Source organism: Labrus bergylta, chromosome 9 (genome assembly GCF_963930695.1).
Source record: "Labrus bergylta chromosome 9, fLabBer1.1, whole genome shotgun sequence".
In the NCBI taxonomy this organism is placed as follows: domain Eukaryota; kingdom Metazoa; phylum Chordata; class Actinopteri; order Labriformes; family Labridae; genus Labrus; species Labrus bergylta.
In genome coordinates this window covers 18,927,114-18,948,816 of record NC_089203.1, presented here as the reverse complement: position 1 = coordinate 18,948,816, position 21,703 = coordinate 18,927,114, and the positions used below count along the sequence as shown (strand labels likewise).

At 40.2% G+C, this 21,703-nt stretch overlaps 1 protein-coding gene across 2 annotated transcripts in view; it reads left to right on the top strand.

Moving 5' to 3' along the window:
- The window catches only part of drp2 (dystrophin related protein 2), a 159,525-nt gene that overhangs the window by 64,842 nt on the left and 72,980 nt on the right, over positions 1–21,703 (top strand). Inside the window, exons 1-2 of one of the 2 annotated variants that reach the window (XM_065958491.1) lie at positions 17,983–18,186; positions 21,456–21,627. In XM_065958491.1, the coding sequence (XP_065814563.1) occupies positions 17,994–18,186; positions 21,456–21,627 (365 nt within the window). In that variant the 5' untranslated portion in view covers positions 17,983–17,993. Of the gene's footprint in view, positions 1–17,982; positions 18,187–21,455; positions 21,628–21,703 lie in introns of those variants that run through there. The other variant, XM_065958492.1, reaches the window with a different exon arrangement.

The following is a 21,703-nucleotide window of genomic DNA, read 5'->3' as shown; positions in this document are numbered from 1 at the left end:
TGGTGAGAGACATATAAAGGTCATACAAGGGACACTGCATAAATATGTTGAATAGCTTGGACATTTTCTAATACTTGTCCTCCCCCCCCCCAAGAGCTTTTAAATGATGTTGAACTTTGGCAGAACCTATGCTTGTTTCTTGGCGTGATATAAGTCCAAATTCTCTTTCATCTTTATCAGTAACACAAGAGGGAGATTGGGTTTAAGACCCTTCCTATCTCTGTTTTTCTGTCACTGCATGGCTAAACAGGTCATAAAATCCCACTTTCAGCACATAAACAAGAAAGAACAAAAACTCAGCCAACCTTAAGATACTTAAAAAAGCTCTTGTGGTTTTGTGTTCCCTTTGTTTCGTCCTCTTGTGTGTTGATGTGCAGGTTTGTAGTGTAACATCTCCGCCTGCTCACCTAGCTGAACCCCTTTTACGTTCCAAAAATAGGCAACAAGAGAAGTGTGTCATTCCCATACCATTCATGTGGGGTGGCAGCCTACAACCCCAACACAACCCCTCCAAAAGAAAGGCACTAAATATTTATAAAATGTACGTTATTGATGTGTTCATTTTATTTGTTCAAAGCATGAGCGCCTTTTATTTGTTTCAGTGTCCAAAGCAATGCCTCTACTTTTCTTGTTTCTACCGAGGATGAGTGTCCATGGAGTGACATGTATCTTTTATGGTTTGTCTCAGACGCAGAGCCAGGATATTACTTTTGGCTGAGCCTCTTACCTTCTATTGTCTCTTTTGAAGGTATTTCTCTGAAACATTTACAAAACCTGCTTTTGGTCACCTGCCAACTTCTAAGATTTTAATTGACACTTCCGCATAAAGCACGCTTCTCTTATCGTGCCAAAACAGTATGAATGTTGTTGACCAAAACATACATTTTTTCACAACACTGATTTTGATTCTGTGTATTAAAATTATGATCTGGATTATTGGTTTGTTTTAAAGTGGAGGGAGGGAGAGATTGTCAATGGGCATTCACTCAAAAATGGCAGATTGCAGATGCTATTTCTGCGCAATTCATTTTGCAATAAGTGGGTGCAATCCATTCTGAGTGGATCTGGCCTTAGAGTTTAAAAAGCCCAGTAGGCTGAACAAGGCAGTGTTTATAAAGTGCTTGCTTTTTTTATCATCAAAGGTGAGCTTGCTCGGATCTCTTCTAACTGAAAGTATCTTCGTCCGTCACAGCTGTTCATGCATTGATGACTTGTTAGCTCCACTGCTGAATTGTTGAATAAGTACATAAAGATAATCAGCTGCTGACTCAATTATTGAAGTTGCAATCTATCATCTTACAGCCAGGCTGTTTAAAAAGTTCAAGTAAAAGTCATTATTTTCAGTCAAGAACACCAAGTGAAATGCCAAAGAAAGCTTGAATTGCCATAGATAACATGTTCTATCCAGGTTATCTATTAAAAAGCTTAAGATAACACAATGTTATCTCATTGAAATAACATATTTTGTGCTCTAAAACGCAGGTGTGATTGGCATTTAAGTATAATTAAAGAGGACACAAGCTTTTTCTTCAGAGTTATGTGTCTATGAATTTGCCAGCCTGTGAGATAAAGAGTTGATGATTTGACTGCAGTGAGGCGGTTCTACTGTGGTAAACCTTTCCCCACATCATTAGAGGGTCAAAGTCGTAAATAACAACACATTTTGCAGATGACAGCTCACCTTGACTCCCTCTAATGTCTGATTGAACGCTGGTTTCAAGCAGCAGGGCGGCAGTGAAACATCACACGCAAATGCGTCTATCAATTGCAGTAATATTAAGTAAATAGCCTCGCGGGCCACTCTTCAATTTATCAGAAGAAAGATGCAACACCGGAATTTACTCGTCGTCGTGAAGGATGACAGGACACATCTGAGCGGCAGAGCAGAAATGCACATCCTGGCTCGCAGGCTTTGCGCTGCTTCGAGATGTTCTGTCTTTGCATGTGTGATGGCAGTAGGAGTTATGTGGCTCTGTGAAATTGAACAAACAAGTTAATAAAATCCCCCGGCCATCTGTTACTCAGGAGTGCACTAAAGTTGACAAGCGTTGGCTTATAAGTGTGGTGAGGGTCGTTATTTGTGTGGCCGACGTCATAGACCCTCAGGCTTTCATCTCAAATACAGACAGGGCCCCCACTGACAGTCTTCAGATTACTCTGAATTACTTTGTGGAATGAGCGGTTTCAAGATTTTCAAGAGAGACCTGCTTTATACAACTTATATTGTTTGTTCTTTAAATATTTTATTTTTGTCTGTTTTTGGTCTTATTTAGATAGGACAGTGGATAGAGTAGGACACTGCAGAGAGAGAGAGAGAGAGAGAGAGCGAGAGAGTGTGGTATGACATGAGGGAAAGAAGCTGCAGTGGACTTGAACCTGGGCTGTCTACTTGGAGGACTTGAGGCTCCATCGTGGGGTGTGACCTAACCGCAAGGCCACTAGGGCCCCAATAGTTATTGTTTTGAACTTGTTCAGTGAATTTACATCTGTTGTACTCTGTAAGCAGGTCTTCCGGCTGAATTTGGCAAATGTACAGTAATGTTTATAATACCGATGTAGCTGAATAAAAATTAATTAATAATTAGTTTTCAATTAAATGTATTCACAGGTGAAGCTCTAATGATTTTTGTTAATTTAAAAATCGAATTGAATCACGGCCTTAAAATCACAAGACAAATTGAGTCAGGGATTTGGAGAATCATGACACCCCTCTATAAGCTGCAGGTCAGCTCCTTCCTGCTCTGGGTCTGATTCCGCAGCTAAACATAGTCGAACCCGGGGTTTTCCATGTCACGCTGGGGTCGCATGAGCAGACGGTATGGGCGCCTCTGATTGAAAGCTCTGTCACAGCACCTGCGGTCACAGCCTCTGATGAACTCCTCTGAGGGCATGAATAATGTACACTGTGGGCCTGAGTGATGGGTGGTGTAATAACGCCAGGCAGAATAGCGTGACCAGAAACTCCGGTGACGGCCAACGTCTTAACCAGCCTGCCAGCCAACAATTGCACACACACACACACACACACACACACACACACACACACACACACACACACACACACACACACACACACACACACACACACACACACACACACACACACACACACACAGCCACCATTTAGCTCTCAGTCTTTTACTGGATGGTCTCTCGTGCTGCAGTTAGAGTTAGGCTGGTTAGATTTCCTTAAACATCTGAAATGTTTATGTAGGAGCCTCGCTGATCTAGATCCGACAGACATTGTTTTATGAAGTTGAACTAAGAAAAACAAACAAACTGTGAGGAAGCAGATTGTGTAAAAAACAGGCTTTGCAAAGTGTTGATCTGCACAGTTAAACAAAGTGGAGGGTAATGGTGACATTATGTAGGGAAGGTAGTCCAGATTTCAGGTTAGACCACTACAAGGCAGCTTCACAAAAGACAGTTAACCTGGAGTAAAGACACTATATGTGTGGGTGTTCACAGTGTTTTTGTTTTTTTAGATTTTAAAATCGATCCTGCAAAAACAGAAAAGGACTGCAGTGAATCCTACTAAAGAGGACAAGGGTCAGACAGTCCCTCCTCAAAGGCATTGGTTGGGTTGTGCTGTGTTCACATTTCAGAATACAGGCGTGTTTGCAAGTTTGGACTGTTATAAAAGCTGTCAAACTTATGCCAACCAATTCTAATGGTAAAAGTGTAGGGAGGGCAGTTCAGTTACCGTTCAACTTTGACAGTAAGTCTTTTGGATGTGAAATACTAACCCCTCTGCAGCTCCTGTGAGGAACTTTTGATTTGTGTTGATTTTAGCCGTCCCTCTGGAGAGAGTCGAACATCTAATCGCTTTGCTGATCTTGTCCAAAACACATGTACGTTTTCTGATGAAAAATATCCTGCTGCCTTTTGACAGTCAAACAGATTCACTTTGAATCTTTTCCACAAATAGAAAATAAAAAGAGGTATTTTTTTAAATCTATAAAGAACTAATTATTTGTGTCCATGATGGTCTCATTTGCTTTTATTTTGAGGCATCAGAATTAACTTCAGTCTGTTCTGTCTTTCTTTTGGCAGATATATTTGAAGAAATGAAATGTATCAGATAGCATCATGAATTTAATTTATGTATAAGAAACTAAAAAATAAGAACTTAAAATTTTTTCCTATATATCTTGAAATAATTTGGCTGTATTGCATTTCTGTGTTTCAATGTTTGAAGGCATAAAAAACAACAACTGAGGCTGTGGGCCGATCAGTATAGGGACAGAACAGGCGTCTTAATAACCACAATGACTTTTATAAATATGATTTGAGAGATGTCAGAACAATAGTTTGAAGTATCACAGACACAAAGTTGTTTCAGGAAGACGTTGTAGTGTCAGTGTCGGAAACCTTTCTCTGGCTGGTTCCACGTTTGTGGCGAGTTTAGAAACAGCGCCTGTTTCCCATTGGACCACATTTTCAACAGTGTTTCTCCTTGTGTTGAATTTGCTTTCCCTCCATGTGGCATCTATTTGTTATCTCTGTCACCCTTCCCTCATCCTCCTTTTACACGTCCTTAAAAACACATTTCTCTAAGTGAGTAGTTTTCCTGAATTTGTTACTTCAGAGACTGTGCGTCCTCCAGTGGGGCTTGCCCTCATTGATTACTTCCTAGCTCTTTGTCGCTCTGATTCCCGTCAGTCATCGACTATTTTATTCTTGTTTTTCCTTTATCCTCGACTCTCCCTTTGTCCCTAATCACCAGTTTTCCTTGTCACTCAATGTCTCTCTATTACTTTGTCATTTTCTCCTGTGTTACGCTGGCATCAGGGTCTTTGGGAAAACTCGAGGCTAATGGGAATAGAAAAGGATATGAGACATGAGAAATCACCATCCCCCTTAACATCTCCCTCCCTCTGTGGCGGGAGTAAAGGAGCTGGAGGTAACGAGGGAGCAGAAGAAATGAAGAGGCTCAGATTACTGGAAAGAGAGCAGCTAGTGCTGGGGCACCAACACCAGCCTGCATGTGGCATCGCTGTGATCTTCAAAGCCTCTCTCCCACAGTCCCTTCTCTCTCCCTTTGCTCCCATGTTTTCATGAGCGCTGGTAGATCTCAGCTGTTGTTGCATTTCAAGTTTCAGTCTATTATCTCGCCAACAGAACGCCATATATCAGCTGTTTTTTGACAACAATATACATTTAATGTTATTGTCATTTTAAATGTAAATAATCACCGTCTATCATTTCTCTGATCATTGGAAGGCCAAAATCGTGATGGCGTTCAAAATTCAATTCATTGTGCAGGCCTAGCTTCTTTTACACATTCACAATTTCTTTTCTTTTTCCACAACTTTGAAGCAAAACATTTTTTTTTAAGGTGATACATTTTCTGTCAAAGGCATGATAGTGCCTGACAGTTTTTCAGACTTGATTCATTAAAGTTTCTGAGCCAACAGTCACAACACATCAATCTCTCACTATTTTCGTGGCTCATAACAGTCTCCCACAGGCCAAACCTAAAAAAATATATAACCCAGACATGTCACCATGTACTAGCTCTCCCTTCACTTCCTACCCATAAAAGCTGGGCGTGCCACTGTGGATAACGTTTTACATCTAAATCAAGGCTGCTGCCTTTATTTTTCAGAGAAAGTGAACTTGCTTTGAAGGGAGTTTGAAACATTTGTTTTCTGCTTATTCCTTTTGTTTCCAGTTTTCTGTTTTTTTTACAACCCTTTTTTATTTACTCCGGCTTTTTGCTCCGCCACAACATTTCTCATGGAGGTGTCGCTCAATATTTAGTTAATCAAGATGAAAAATTGTTCTGGGCCTGAAAATAAATGTTAATTACATGCACGTGGTAATATCTTAATTCAGGATTATGACGGAGTGATGGTATTGTTTTCCCAGGAAGGTGCCTAAGGGAGGCCTTTCAGGATGCTTTATGAGTCTGGTTAGAGACTTGATTAAGGACTTGCTTTCCACTGGGGCTCCATTCTCACTGGAGCACAAAAAGCTTTAAGTCTTTCCTCCATCATCTGTGGGTGGCAGTGTGTGTGGCGCTTCAAATATTTATGAGACTTAAATTAAGCTGAAAAGGTTACAAAACAAAAAATCAAGTTTTCAAGATATGTTTTGACAAGTGAGAAAACCATTTCTTCTCAATTGATTAAAGGGAGTTTTAGGTGTTATTGGGGAAACTGGCAGAAACACAGTGATGAAGTCAACTGTCGTACAGGGGGTGGTCTATGCTTTTGCTCTCTTGAAGACACTGATCAAACTGATAAACATCTCACCGATCGACTGTATAGAACATGAATGGAGCCTCAGTGACGTTCGTTTCTGATGAGGAATGATGGGGTGGCCATAAAAATGGATGTGGAAATTCAAGGAATTTTTATTTGTACTTCCATTTCTTAATTTTTCACCAATGCTCTGCTTGGTCTCACCTTTACAACTTGAGAAACTGTAGCAAGAACTTTTTGCTCAAAGTTGACCACAGAAATGAAGGATTTTCTGATAGTATTTTCCTTCTGCATACCACACTGTATGATGACATTTTGCTAGCTTGCCTCAAGTTATTCTCTCCACTAACATCCGAGTGTTATTTGTAATAATCAAAGGTTGATTTAACTGAAAAGAGGTAATGCTTGGTGGCTACAAAGTAGGGGTCTGCAGAGACCTCATTATCTTTATCGGTTTCTGTTTCTAACATTTTCCACAAAAACCACAGTTTAAGATTTATTTTGATGGATGTTGAGGTGTTTTGACTGAAATGAAGCCACAGTCTCATTGAATGAATGTAGATGACTGGAGCTGCAGAGATTTAGGCATGTTGCGTCAATGAAGGGCATAACATAAAAAAATACTTTAAAAAAATAATACGGATCCATGCCTTTTCTGAATGCATATTCGGATTGGGGATAATCTCTACAACAAAGTTATAGCGTCAGGTCAGTGGATTGACTGTCACTTGCCAATATCAAAACCTTATTTAAAACAGCTTAGAGGCCAATACCAACACATAACAACGTGCTATGTATCAGCATCAGTGTATCAATGCCCATCAGTATTGCAACAACTCTAGCTCAAATGGAAAACCCTGAACAATGCCACCTTATAGAATTTGTTTGCAGTGTTGTAGCTGTCACAATGAGCTGCACTGGATTCATTTGAAAATACCTGGATTGATGCCATGTCTCGTATGAGTTCTCTGTCAGGGTTTGGCTGGAAATAAGAAAATAATTATTTCATGAGATCTTGTCAACCCATATGCTCTTTAGTTGTGTTTTGATTTCACAGTTGTTGACACCAGGAGGGCAAAGTGTACTGCTCAGGGAAAAAGCAGCAAATGTAGTTTGACATTTTTGACAAATGATTGAGTTTTCACTGTCAGGCTGCAGATCAGATGGGTCCCTGTCACCTGTGAGCTTCAGACTGGTGGGAGTTCAGGTTTAAAGATGACCCTCCCACACTCCTGGGACCACTCCTTAGATACAATAAGCCTGAGAGTAATTACCTGACTATATTTATCAGCATGATTGAATCTTTAAACTGTTTTGCACTTCATTAACATGAAATCAGATTTCTGAATTTGAGAATTGTCTATCAACTATTACAGGTTTATACAAGTCCTGTTTAAGGACAGATTAGCTTCATAAATATGTTGGTTGTATATTTCCTCTGCTTTGGTCCAGACTGAAATACCAAAACAACTGTTGGATCAATTGCCGTTACATTTTCTTCATGCATTCATTGTCCCAAGAAAGAAAAAATACTATACTGAGTTTGCTTTTTCCAAACTTTTCGTCACACCAGATGGACTACATGTGAAATGTTTTGGAAACTATTTGATGGATTGCTTGGCTGTTTGACAAAGACTTTTTCTCCCTTATTGATTTATAATTTTGAGAAAACGCTAACAATCATCTACCACCGTCCTTTAAGAAACGTTTTTGTAAATAAGTTTTGTTAATGATCAAATAACTAGAGAGCTAGACGCTAGTCTGTTTAGTGCTGCTTTTGATTGGCAATTAAAAGAAACAATGTTGTTCACATATTAGACACAAAGTCAAAGTCTCCTGGACAAAAGTCATGTCGACTAAATGCCTATCCAGTGTTTGTTTGATTAAAAACTGATATTTGAAATGTAACAGGCTGATAACAGCAAAATGGACTATTTAACTTCCCATCAATACACAAAGAAACTTTTTGCTTTTACTAAATGGTTAAAATATTACCAAAATATTAAGACATTGGTAGAAATGATAGAGACAAATATAAGATGACACTTTGTAACTAAGCATAATAAATATAAGTGTGATATTACATAAAGCTCCTGTGAGGAGATTTTAACTGGTTATGAAACCGACTGAAATGAATTAATCAAAGAAGGGGAATACGCGCTTCAGCTGACGAACATTACAAACTAATGCGTCTCAAAACAGGGACAGATAATCACAGTATGAAGAAGAACTTCAGGTGCATGCAGTCAGTACAGCAGTTTTTACATGGTGCAAACAGACTGATGTTTTGACACAGCAGGTGTGTCTCCAGGTTGACTCTGAGAAAGACACATGCTGTGTTTGAGTCTGTTTGCACCATATTAAAAATGCTGAATTGACTGCATGCACCTGAAGTTGTCCTTCGTGCTGAAATGAATGAATCTTTATTTATTTTCTTATTTCTATTTCGATTGTTAATGGTTTATTTCATTGTTTTTTCTTAAATGTCCTCTTTTCTTCCCTTTCTCATGAGGCTTTTGTTATCTTGTGTGTAGCACTTTGAATCGCTTCGTTGCTGAAATGTGCCTTATAAATAATCTTGCCTTGCCTCATTCTGATGCCTCTGTATGACCTACTAAAAGCAAAAGAGAAAACCAGGGAGAAGATTGGTCCTTACATTGAAGTTTGATTTTTTTACGTATGTTAACACTGCCACTTGGTAGGTGTCAAATGAGTTGATTAACAGAACTTTGCCAAAACAGTTATCTTTTCTGATAATAAGATTCACAGTGTGTGATATGTGTGACATTAAAAAAAAAAGAAGGAGCAGCTTTTTCAACAGAAATTAGGTCAAAATTAACAGAGATAAAAGGTACTGCTTTGTCCACAAGGGTGGCCAAAATCAACGCAAACCAAAAGTTCCTCATAAGATCTCACAAGAAAAAGTTCTTCTCTAACGAGAATTCGAATATGCCTTCCCTGATATCTGCCATCCTGGTATCATTTCACTCAACATGTTATGTTTACCCAGCGGGATGGACTGAACATTATTTGTTGGTACTTAATGGACTAAAAGGTTTGAGATATTATCTGTTTCCTCCATTAGTGGGATCGAACATCCATCAGTATTTGGGGAAAACGCTGAAAAAGCATCTCTATTTGATACAATTTAATGACACATGGCTTTCATATCACATTTAGCATTTTCAAAATGTTCCATTACAAACTATGTTTTAGTCTCTCCTGACATCTGACACCTGTTTGGAAATGTTTTCTCTACAGGCTATATCTGAAATTGTTGGTTTTGTGTGTTGTTTGTCATTTATCAGCTTTCATCACTTTTATCATCCCTCGAAAACATTATCACGAGTCTCTCTGGAGTTTACCGTCATGCTCCACACTTTTTCCAAACTCAGGAGAAATGATTCATTCAGAGGTTTATAGGATGGTATATTCAGTTGCCTTAAATGTCAGGTCAGTTCTTTCCGTCCAGCTCTCTGCCTACCTTCCACTACTGAAAGGACGGTTTGTTTGCGACTGTGTATGCAAGGCCTACTCAACGTTTTTCCCTTCCAACCAGATTTGCAGTCCTGTCCCCCGTGTTATGATTTATGGCAAGCATTGTGTGCACCAAAGCAGGATTTTCTCTCTTTTGGGTTGAATAAATAACCCAATCAAAGGCAGTCCGTCTGAAACGACCTTGGATTGAGGGCACAAAGATGTGCAAAAAAGAAGTGAGTATGTAAATGCAGGTCTCAGAGTTTCATAGGCGATGAGTGCTACCTGAATATTTTAAACTCTCCTCTATCATTAGATGTTCATTAGTGCATTGAAATGCACCCTAGATTCATCAAATGGAAACAAATTATTCTCTCCTTTTCTTTTCCACCACTGCCACTAATCTATTTACAGCTAAACAGGAACAGTACAAAATAATTGACTTTCCTCACATATGACTAGCTAATGAGCTTATCTTTGAAAAGCTCAAGAAAACGTTTTCTTCTTATTGAGCCTAAGTTTTTGGTTCCTCTATCGGTGATCTTTTTCTTTTGTACCAATTCCAATTCCCCCCCCAGTTTTATCCAATTAGTCTGTGCTGTTTTTGCAAATCTGCATCACAACAGCAGAACACATAACATCATGGCCATTACTGGAGGTAGGAATAATGGCACGATGCACCATCGTCCTATTTGCCTTATCCATATCTCCAATTGGGTTTCTGCCCTTTCAATTATACACCAAAGGAGGGTGCCCACCTGATGATCTTACTGAAATAGTTTCCTATTCCTCACTCAACTCAACTGCATGCCAATTCAAATTCAACTCTCAAAACATTGTTTTTAACAGAATGACTTGTGTTTAATGAGTAGAAAGCCCATGTGACCCTGTTTACACAAACAGCTGCTTTCACTCTGGATTTGCGCCCCAATTAAATAGTTAGTATTCCACAGTTTATGTCCCAGGGTTTATATGACACAGGCAAATCATCAGTTTTGTATTTTCTATTTCTGTTGTAATCTTTGCTGAATCTGAAAGTCTCTGGTGTGTTTTGTGTCTCCTCCTCTCGCCGGCAGAGTGCAACTCTTTCTCGGTGAAACCCTGAGTTATGCGGTGACTTCAGCTTCACACTGCTGCAGATATTCTGTAGAATTCATTGTCACCTTTTTAATGGACAGCAAGCTGTCAACCGGATTCTAGTGTACTAGAAACTTTATGGCTCCCTCAGCAAATGGGAAGTGACAGGGTTGACAGGCCAGTGAGTGTGGACAGTTGAGCAGATAGCCGAATGTCACAGCATGCCCTGTCAAAAGCCTTTTCTCTCTCTTATAATGAGATTCCTGCTTTCAAATGAGTGCAGTGAGGAATCCATTAAAGCTCTTCCCCTGTTGATTTGTGCTTTCTGCAGCCTTTATAACTGCTGATGTTCATCATTAGCACATACCGTCACTCTATGCAGAGTTACTTTGAATATTCAGTAATTGTACTGTGTTCTCAGTTCAATACCAAAACCTCTTTCAGATGCACTTTGAGCGTGATGTTCCAAATTTCACAGTTTTGACTTGAAATGCGATGTTCTTTAAAATGTCACACGTTTTAAATCGGTCTCTTGTCAATCTCTCAGTCCTCTGCCCTAACTATGTGTGTAGGTGCTCAGCAATGCAGCCAGATAGACAGACTTTCCAAAAAACAATCACCCATAAAGTTTGACTGTACGCTGGTGGGAAACTGTGAAACAATTTTAAATTAAACTTGAAGTGATTAAAAATCAGAAAAGAAAGATAAGAAACCAAACAAATGGCTTGGACTTCATTGTAAAAATAAATACAAAGTAACAAAGAAACTCAATTCATTAAGATATAAACTAGCTTTGTCATTTAATTTGCTGATAAATGAAAAAAGATATGAAACCACAAGAGGCTAAGTCTGACAGACAGAACACAAATCTCTGCAATCACTTAAAATGAACAACGTCTTTCTTTAGCATATTAGATCAATTTATGATCACAATAATGTTCATTTTATTTTCCACAGGATCACTTTATATTGCCTTGTGGTGGGCAAAATATAGAAACAGTTAGTGTCCTTACTCTGGCAGAGATGGACTTCGCACGGTGCCTGTGCGATGTCTACATCTCTGTTGGGTTTCTCATCTTGGGAAATGATCAATGATCATCTTTCTTCTCGCATCAGGAGGCACATAAAAGTTTCGCCTTCTGTTGAGGGCAGCGGTCTTCCACACTCATATCCGCCTTTGTCTACACTTATTAGAAAAGTGCCAAAGAAGCCCGAAAGGACATGTGTATAATCCTGGGCTCCATTTTCTTTGAGTCTTTTCTGAAGAGACAAGCATTGATGAATAACGCTGTAACAGTTTGAAAACAAATGAACATGCGGCATCTTTGAGATGAACTCTTTCAAAAGTGGCTGGTCAGAAAATTGTACCTATTTTATGGATTTTATGGTCTTAGTATTTTACATTTCCACGGGTTTCAAGCCAACACAAGATCATGATGTCACAACTATGGAGGGTTTTTGGTCTTGTGACTAGCGGTCATGGCGGACGATCTTACTGTGTGGCAAAAAATAAGTGCTGAAAAAAGTTTGCTATGTAAGATACACTTTTCATTCATCCTGATTTTTTTATTTTTTTTCCCTTTTTGATTAATTTGATGCTGGCAAAGTTATTTTGTGGCAGTATGTATTAAGATATTAAAAATTAACAACTGTAACAGTATGTAGAAGAATAAAAGACTGCTAATACTTGGCTCAGAAGCTGAAAATGTTCAATACAGCTTCTTGTGTTGTTCTGCTACTTACGGGATGTTAATAGAAATCTGACAAGGGAACACTTGTCTGTTAAATTATGTTTTTGAGCTTGAGCCAAACTAAATTAAATCGAATAAACAAATTTGTTATTGGTGAAATGAGCAGTGATAATGCATTACTTGGAACCAAAGTAAGGTGAGTGGTGTGTGGTTTGACAAGCAGTTACTACCCTTGGAGAAAATAATTTAAAAGTGTATTATTACGCTTCGTTGTACGGCTCTTTCTGCTACTTTAATCATTCAAAACTTAGATTAGAAAAAGCATTGCTTTAGCTGGCTCAGTTCAAGAGGATGCCAGCTGTTTCATACATGCACTATTAATCCTAAATTCTACACAAGGCTGCAAGGAAACGTTAGCTCTCTATTTGCATTATTATAATGTCTTCCCCAGCGACTTTGCCATCAGTAAGCCAAATGACTTGCAATTTAGTCTCAGAGAGAGAGGCCTTGAATGAATGAATGATTGTTTTGCTTGCGGTGTTTCATCACAAAAAACTTGCAAGATTTTTTTTTGGCTAGGGTCAGCATTGTTTTTGTTCAGCGTGATTTGAAATGAGTCATGAACCAGAGACAGTCAGTGTTATTTTTTGAGCCGGAATTTAACAATCAAACAGAAAAGAGTGCCATCTTTCTGTTTCAACTTCATCTGACTTTATGGAAATGCATTCTCTCCCCACAGAGTATTTCATCTCTGCGTCTCTGCAGTGGAAAGACTCGTCTTAATTAGCAGGGATTTCAATTGGGGTTTTCTAAATTACCTCCTTTTCTAAACCAGACGTTCCCCCTCCACACATGGCTGTAAGTCGGGATGCAGCGACAGGGTTGACTTTTAATTAGCATTGCTTACACAGTCAATGTAAGTCGACATGTGCATTTCCTTGTGTTTATATTCTTTAATTAAGTTTAAACACAGGAGATTCATAAAATGTCTTTTTCAAACACAAGGGACTTTATAAATTCAAAGACTTCCTGGATTTCTATTTTCCTTTTTCACAGCACTCCAGAAACAGCAGCTGAATACACTCTATGAGCTCCTTTCATAAAGCTTTTCTTATGTCTTGGTAAATCCCTGAAATGCCTTTTGATATAATTATAAATGGCTGACTAAATAAGATACGGACTGGTATGTTTTAAATCCTCTTATGTTGTATATTGCGTGCATTATTTGCCAGTTGGCTTGTCGAGTACAGTATAACACCACAGTAGACTAAAAAGATTGCATATATCATAAACTGAGCATTTCACTTCTCAATGCAACAGGGTAGAATAGAGCGCTTTCTTTAAAGCTCCTCTGAGGAAGTTTCCGTTTGTATTGATTTTGGTTTCCTCTGTGGACAAAAACGATAACGACATCTTAGCTCTTTGCTAAAGTAGCTTTTCTGATAGATAAATCTTCTAACAGTCAAATGTATCACTGTGAATCAGTGCTGTGGAAAATAGACACAAAGACTATTTCAGCAATGGCCTCATCTGACACCTACCTACCTGATGGCAGCAGCTTCAAAACTCCTCAGTAGCTTTAACATGACATTTAGGGCTTTTCATTTAGATTTATAGTAATTAAGATATCAACAATTGGATCTGAACTCACAGCAGATTAGATTCTCTTCAACATCTGGCTGTTCAGTCTTAAAGCCATTGCACTGCTTTATTAGCCCATATATTTGTTTTTAGCATTTAGGCTGTCTTTGCCATGATTAAGGTCTGAAATCAAGTCTTTTTTTAAACACATTAATTGTGTGTTATTTTGTCCCTTTCCCATTTCCCAATATAATGACTTGCTATACTGTGAGCCTTGTTAATTAACTACTCAGTTCAATAAACGTTCAGTTATCATGTGCTAGAAATTGCTGGTGCTCTGTCTCTTTAAATCTGACTTACTTGATCTGAGCTAAAAAAAGTTGCATTATTTTGTTCCGTTGCTAACTTTGTTGCTTTTAGGCTTTTGGAGTTGTAAATATCTACAATTTTTTTCCACCATTGATTAGTTTCTAATACATCACAGCAAATGTCACTTGACCAGTAGAGGCATGCCGGTCAGACTGGCACATGCTGGAACAGTAAAAACTGGCATAATAAGCTGGACCAGTAATATCATCTGGACTGGAGGACAAAGAAGGACAGTACACAGACACTCAACCTCACAAGCTATCAGAGAATAATATTTCCGGGCTGTCACTTAATGCTGCCCCGCTGCCCCATAAGCACTTTACTCACCATGCATTTGAGGGAAAAGTATCACCATTACTCACCTGATGCGCGAATCAACAAAAGAGTGTCCTTTAGTGCTCAAATAAAACTTCCCCTCTTCCACCTCCAGCAATAATGAAGTTAATGCAGCCTGAGCTCTTATTTCACCGCTGAGCTTTCTCTTCAAAGACATCTTTTCCAAACCAGAAAACAAAAAAGCAATGACAGTATGCAAATATAAATTAGGGTGTGCATGCCATGTTTGCTCTGGAGGTAAAATACTTTGTCATTGAAAGGATAATAAAATAAGAAGGGTAATGAAATATTGGGTTGGAATGCAAAACACTGTGAGCGTTTATGGGAAAATACATACGAGGGAGACTGCAGTAGGCGGGCAGGTAAAAGACATTTTTACTCCTGCTGTTCTGTTGGGTGCCTCTAATCACAAATCACTGTGCCACATGTCTGCAGACAAAAGGAGTCAAGCTTGGGAGGAGTGCTGCGATGTTTCAGGGGGATACTGTAACAATTTGACAGCTGACTGTGCCCAGCAGGGGGGGTGGAGGGTACTGATGATGTCGATGAAAGTGTGTGTGTGTGTGTGTGTGTGTGTGTGTGTGTGTGTGTGTGTGTGTGCGCGCCTGCTATTTATTAGATTCAAAAGTGCCTGTGTGAATATGTGTGTTTGCTGTATCGTTGGAGCTCCTCCAGTCCCTCCAGCAGAGTGTGACAGCTGCAGCTGTGAGGGGAAGCTCAGCTCGCTCATCCTGCATCAGCAACAGAGAGCGAGGGACCCAGAGCTGGAGGGTGTGTGCACGTATGCATGTGCTCTTGTGTACCTTTCAAACAGGGGACTTTGGTGTTGTTACATATTCACCAAACAGGAACTACTTAACCAGCAGGGGTCACCTCTTTATTAATGCTTAAAAAAATGTTTTAATTAAAGACCACTTAATATAAGTTGTATGTTCTATTTAATTTTTTTAAATGACCAGAAAAAGTTAACATTTGGTCTGTGTAGCTATATGGTCAACTGTTTGTAAAGAAGGCATGTAAGTGTGTGTGTGTGTGTGTGTGTTTCCCCTTTGCCTTCTAACTGGTGGCTGTTGAGGGGCTGTGGGACAAAGCAGCAAAGAGGCAATGGTCCAGCCTTCACTAACCCCCATCAGGCACGATGCCAAGAGCATGCTACTCAAACAAGAACAGACACATGCACACGCACACATCAACATCCATCCATAAACATTCACACTATCAGCTTGAGTACACTTGCTTGCACAGCCTCATATTCACCTGCTATTCACCAGCAGGCCTCCTGGACACTGATTCTCTGACTCATTGTTGCCGTCTTGGCATTTATTTGCAGAAGTTAAATCCGTGTTCGGCACTTTCAATGAAGCCCAGCCGCTGAGTTCTGGGCGTCTGTATCAGTGCTCGCAAGTTCTGTTGGACAGTGCATAATGGCTTTATCACTTCTGTGAAGTGTTGTAATTGTGGGTGTAAAAGCATTACAAATCGTTGTTGGCTTGAGCTTGCTGACAGAAGGATGTGTTTGCAATTACAGTACGGAATTAGTTCCATTTCAGTACAATCGCTCCATCTGTCACAGCTGATGTATATTTTAAAATAAATGTCTAATCTCTGGGAAGGAAATGCCCCTGAGAAAACTTTATGACTTTATGAGGAAATGAGCTTCCTTACTTTTTCCTCCAAGCTTTATTTATTTTTTATGAATTGTGATCCTCGTCCTGAAGAAGATGAGTGCTTTTATGAACGGAAATTTTGGCTGTGGCTCAGTTGGTAGAGACCATCGTCTCTCAACTGGAAGGTTGAGGGTTCGATCTCCAGCTCCTGCAACAACACGTCCGATGTGTCCTTGGGCAAGACACTTTACCCCAAATTGGTCCCGCTGCTTCAACAGCGGTGTATGCATGTATATGAATGTGTATGAAGGTGTATGAATGGGATTATTTACTTCTTATGGTCACTTTACATTGTAACCTCTGCCATCAGTGTGTGAATGGGTTGGTGTGACCTGCAGTTTAAAAGCGCTTTGAGTTATTCAGAAGACTAGAAAAGCACTTTACAAGTCTACCTGTCGAGATAGACTGAATGTTTTTTTGGTGATACGACTCAAAAACTATGATGCAAAGAAATAAGAATTACTCACCAGTTCGCAGCATTACAAGCCCAGCGCTGGACTTACAGCCCACTGTTTCCCGAAGCTCTCTCCAACGTGTAAAAGTCTCTCCAATATTTCCTCTGGACAGCTTCTTGTTCGGTCACGCTCACTTTTTCTCTTCTAGCTTCATCCATCACCGTCCTCTTAGACGCACTGTATCAAACAGCACAGAGACGGGCTAAGTAACTTGCCGATTCACGGTCGAAAGTTACATGGTGGAGTATTGAGGCAGCGAGCCGCTGTGCGGATGTTGGAGAGACAACATTCTCCCTGTTGAAGCCGATTACGCTGTTAGATGGATTTACAAGCCACTGTTTTAGGGTGGTGGTAGGCCTTTAATTTAAATGAATGGATTTTAGTCCACTTGTGAGCCTTAGATAAAACTGAAATTATCTAAAAAAGGAAAGTCTTCCTCACTCAATTGGGAAAATTAGAAGGTGATTGTTCATAGAGAGAAGTCGTGGTTAAATTAAAAAGTTGACCTGATGATGGCGCTTACTCTGGGAATCACCAAAGTAATTAGAATTCATTCATCAGGGGAAGGCTGCAGGATGTTTGCACCAAATGTCATGACAATCCATTCTTTAATTTAGGGGACATTTTATTTGAAGTCACAAAAGGCATTATGAGTCTTCTGGGAGCACTCAACGTCATTACGGGATAGAATGGCAATATATTCAAAAGTGGTTGAGATTTTTCAGTCTGGTCTTGGAGGAACTCTGGAGTTTCACTTTACTATCCCCACAGCCATGCTGCTAGTGTGGTTAATACCACAAGCAAACAAAAGTAATACAAGCAAGTCGAATAATCAGCCTCCATATTTTTAAATCTGTAAACATGTGTCCTTGTTGTTCTGTATCTGTGCTGTTGCTTTGACCCCTGTGCTCCCCATCATTAATTGTGTGTACTGTGGGAACACGCTGTAGATGCAAGCATCTGCTGTTGGAAAAGTTTTTTTTCTGTCTATTTTCCACTGACTTCTTCTTGAACCATTTGTGCATTATTTGTGCTCTGGTCAGAGTCTGTGTGTGGGACGAAGGACATCAGGCAGATGGCCTTTTCTTCCCGATGGTCTTGGGGAGCGAGGAGGCTATGTAGGTGTGAGCAGGAATGTGCAAGGACAGAAAAGTCTTTGACCGCAAGAGCAAAGGCTTATTAGGTCACCCATCTCTCCCCATGCCTATTTCTCTTTCCCATCCAACCCCCTTCTTATTATTTGCCTCCATCTCTCCCTCTTTCTTGTATTCCTCTCTGCCTGCCCAACTTATCTCTGCTTCCTCTGCCAGGCCAATCAACAGACAAGGTAAATAATGTCAACACTCAGTTACCCTATGTTACGGCTTTAACAACCTGAGTCTGGGACTGGAATCTTAAAAGGCACATCTGTACCATTAAGGTAGGCACTGCACTGCTGAAACTTGCATTTAGCTGCAGCACTCCAGTAATGAGAAAGATATCTGAACTATCTTATTACTTCTCAAGGATATCTTAGCTACCGTCTTGATTCTTTCAGATTAATATCATCGTGTAGACATGGTGTAGCTGCAGAATGCTTTTGATCCTCTGAGGCTTTATCTGCACAGTTCAACTGTCTTTTCTTCTCTTGCTTCTGAAACGCAGTAGCTTGTGCACTATCTTTTATCATGTGCTTTGATTTGAAATTCACATGTTGTCTGGAAAATGTCCTTTTTGTGTTGCTCCGGCTCAAGTTGTCAAATACAAGAAAGGGAGATGGCTGGGTTTTTTTTTTTTTTATGTAATTGTGCAATTTCAAAAAGTGTGAAGCAATGATTTTTTTTTTTTTTTGTGAGAAACAGTCACATGGAGGTGAGAGCGAAATGGATATTGTCTGTGTCACTTTGCGGCATGTCAGTGGAATCTCTGCTGGTTTTTCAGTATCTGTGGAAAACACGCCGTGCACACGCTTGACTGAGCAACGCCACATCTGATCAAGGCCGTAAATAATTCATGTTTAAAGCTTGACTCATTTTTTTTGAAGCTTAAAGTGGGAGACAGACCAACCTAATGACTTGCACTGTGGGCTCATACATGCCTGCATCATGCAGATGTGTGCCCACAAGACAGAGATTATCGGGAAGTTTGCATAACTTGATTTCCTCCGCACTTTGATGTGTCTTGCAGCAAAAACAAGATACTCCATTAAATATTTAAACGCATTTCTAGATACATGTACCAGGTGCAGTGATGTATGAGTTCATGTCATTCTGTGAAACCCTGCCAGCAGCTATCAGAGAGAGATTTGAAGTGTTAGACGAGAGATTTAAGGTCACCGTTAGGGCTGTCTGTCACTCAATTCCCTCCTCACAAACAAACCTCTCTCAGAGCTATCTTTCACCTGCGGGGTAGTCCCTTAGTGTAAGCAGTGGTGTGGATGATGTTTGTCATTGTTCAACTCCATTTCACATCTCGAAAAGAGCATCAGTTTTTCAAAGCAAACAAACAGTCTGCCTGCTACTGCTCTTAAACTCCATTGTGTCATGTGGCCTCGTTTGCATGCTTGCACGTTTTCCATGTTTAATTCACACACACACAGCAGAGAAAAGAATCGTATCTCTTCACAGATTGTAAAAGGAGATGATTATTTTTCGAGGTATTTCTGCTCAGCTGAGGTTTTGGAAGCGCCAACAGTATGCAGAGCCACACGTGACCTCTGGTTATCAGCTAAGGGGAAGAGACAGTGAGAGCGGAGAGAGTGGGAGAGCTTGTGCAGGGTAGTGCTGATTCATACAACACTCACCTCCACTAACAGGAGCTGTCTGAGGAAGAACAGGAAGGGGAGGAAGAGGAGAGATAACGGGAGACAGGAGGTTTGACAAGATGGTGATGATTCATGTGAAATAGAAAAGCAAAAAAAAAAAAAAAAAATCTATCCGGCCAATCTGAAGCGAGATGGTCTGTAGAACAAAATAGAGAGGAGGGGAGATGAATAAATATGCAGAGGAAGAGATGGAGGAGGAGTAAGCAAGTTTCTTCTCTCCCTCTCAGTGGGGAGAGGAATGTTCGTTCAAATGTTGACATAGCAACAAAAGTACTTTCTTCCCTGTTCACTTCAGGCTTAATTTGTTTAAGACAAACCACCTGAGCAATTGAGAGAGATGCTTAAGAGAGGTGATGAGTCAGATTAACTTCCTTTTGGCAACAAAATAGAAAGTATTTTTCAAGTGTCTACACTATAATGAGCCTCCACCCTACCGTTGAGATGTCAGCGTTTGGTGAATGTGCATCTGCAACAAATTACAAAGATGCTAAACAGTTTTCATTTTCAACTTTCTCTATGATATCAAACACATTACAAATATGTATAACACTTGCAGTTTTGGTGACATTTCCAAAAAAGGTCTCACCATGGGAACGTATTTGGACCTCACATGCCTTCAACAGTGTCCTTGATGTGACTCTAACAGGGTGCATAAATAAAAAGGAATCCTATAAATGACCAAATCCCAAAAACATGGTAAAGGGCCTGACTTTGATAACTGTAGGCCTGTGTGTGTGTGTGTGTGTGTGTGTGTGTGTGTGTGTGCGCGCATGTGTGCATGTGTGTAGATGGATTGCTTACTGCTATTCTAAGGGTTGGAAGATTCAACCTCCAGCAGGGAAGAATTGCAATTGGCCAAACTATTTGATAAGAGCTTTCCCCTAGACACAAGAGAAGCTCCTGGTTGTAGTGTGTGTCTGTGTGTGTGTGTGTGTGTTTATGTGTGCTGGAGTATGTGTGTGTCTGTGTGTATGTCTGTTATGAGGGGATGCTAGCTGAGAGGCACAGCTGCAGCTAAGGTAGTGGTTGTGAAATGAACAGAGAGACCGGAAATCTCTGCCAGCCGAGTGACCAAACAAGAGATTCATCATGACCTGTGAACTAAGAAAAGTTCTTTTTCTGCTCTGAATATGTCTTATAATAGTTTGTGTGTGTGTGTGTGTGTGTGTGTGTGTGTGTGTGTGTGTGTGTGTGTGTGTGTGTGTGTGTGTGTGTGTGTGTGTGTGTGTGTGTGTGTGTGTGTGTGTGTGTTTTGGAGAGAGACAGTTGTTGTGTGCTTGTGTGCATTGGCTGCCTCCTTGATGTTTTTCCCCCACGGCTCCATCAAGGGGATTGCACCTCTTCAAATCTCGCCTCAGATGCCCCCTCACTCTAAAAGTCTTTAGAAAAGAGGCTTTTTGTCTGTGTTTGTTTCCTGGAGTTTAATGGAACGGAATAATGGGATAAAACTCACGCTGTCTCTTGATTCAGGTTTCCTAACTCACACACAGGACAAAGTTATTCAATTTGACTGTGATTTGTTGGCTAAATTTCTACGTGTGTGGCTCTGTACATCTCTGAGCCCTGCTACGCTGTGCACATGTATTGTGCTGTCTTTAACAAACTGTGTAATGTCAAGAAAAATATCTGGTGGCGGACATATTGCTTTGTTTATCTAGCAAAAGAGACTTTGTTCATTGTGTGCACAACCTACTTTCCACCTTCCTTGAAGTGATATTTAGTATTTTAAAGGTCAGAATGAGTTTACTGTGACACTCACCTCTCTTTATGTCTCTTTTAATGTGTGTCTGTAGCTGCGGGGCGGCCCTCGTGGCCAGGATGCCACTGTGTGCCGTGCCAGTCCACAGTGGACGGTGAGGGCCAGGAGGAGGGGACAGAGTGCAGGAGACTGAGAGGCGGCCCACACCAGACAGGAGAAATGAACCTCTGCTGGAACGAGATCAAACGAAAGTCACACAACATCCGGTAAGAGATCCATTCATTACTGGGATGACTGTAATCGTCTGAAGCAATGGAGGATTGTGAGCCAATTTCTGTATTT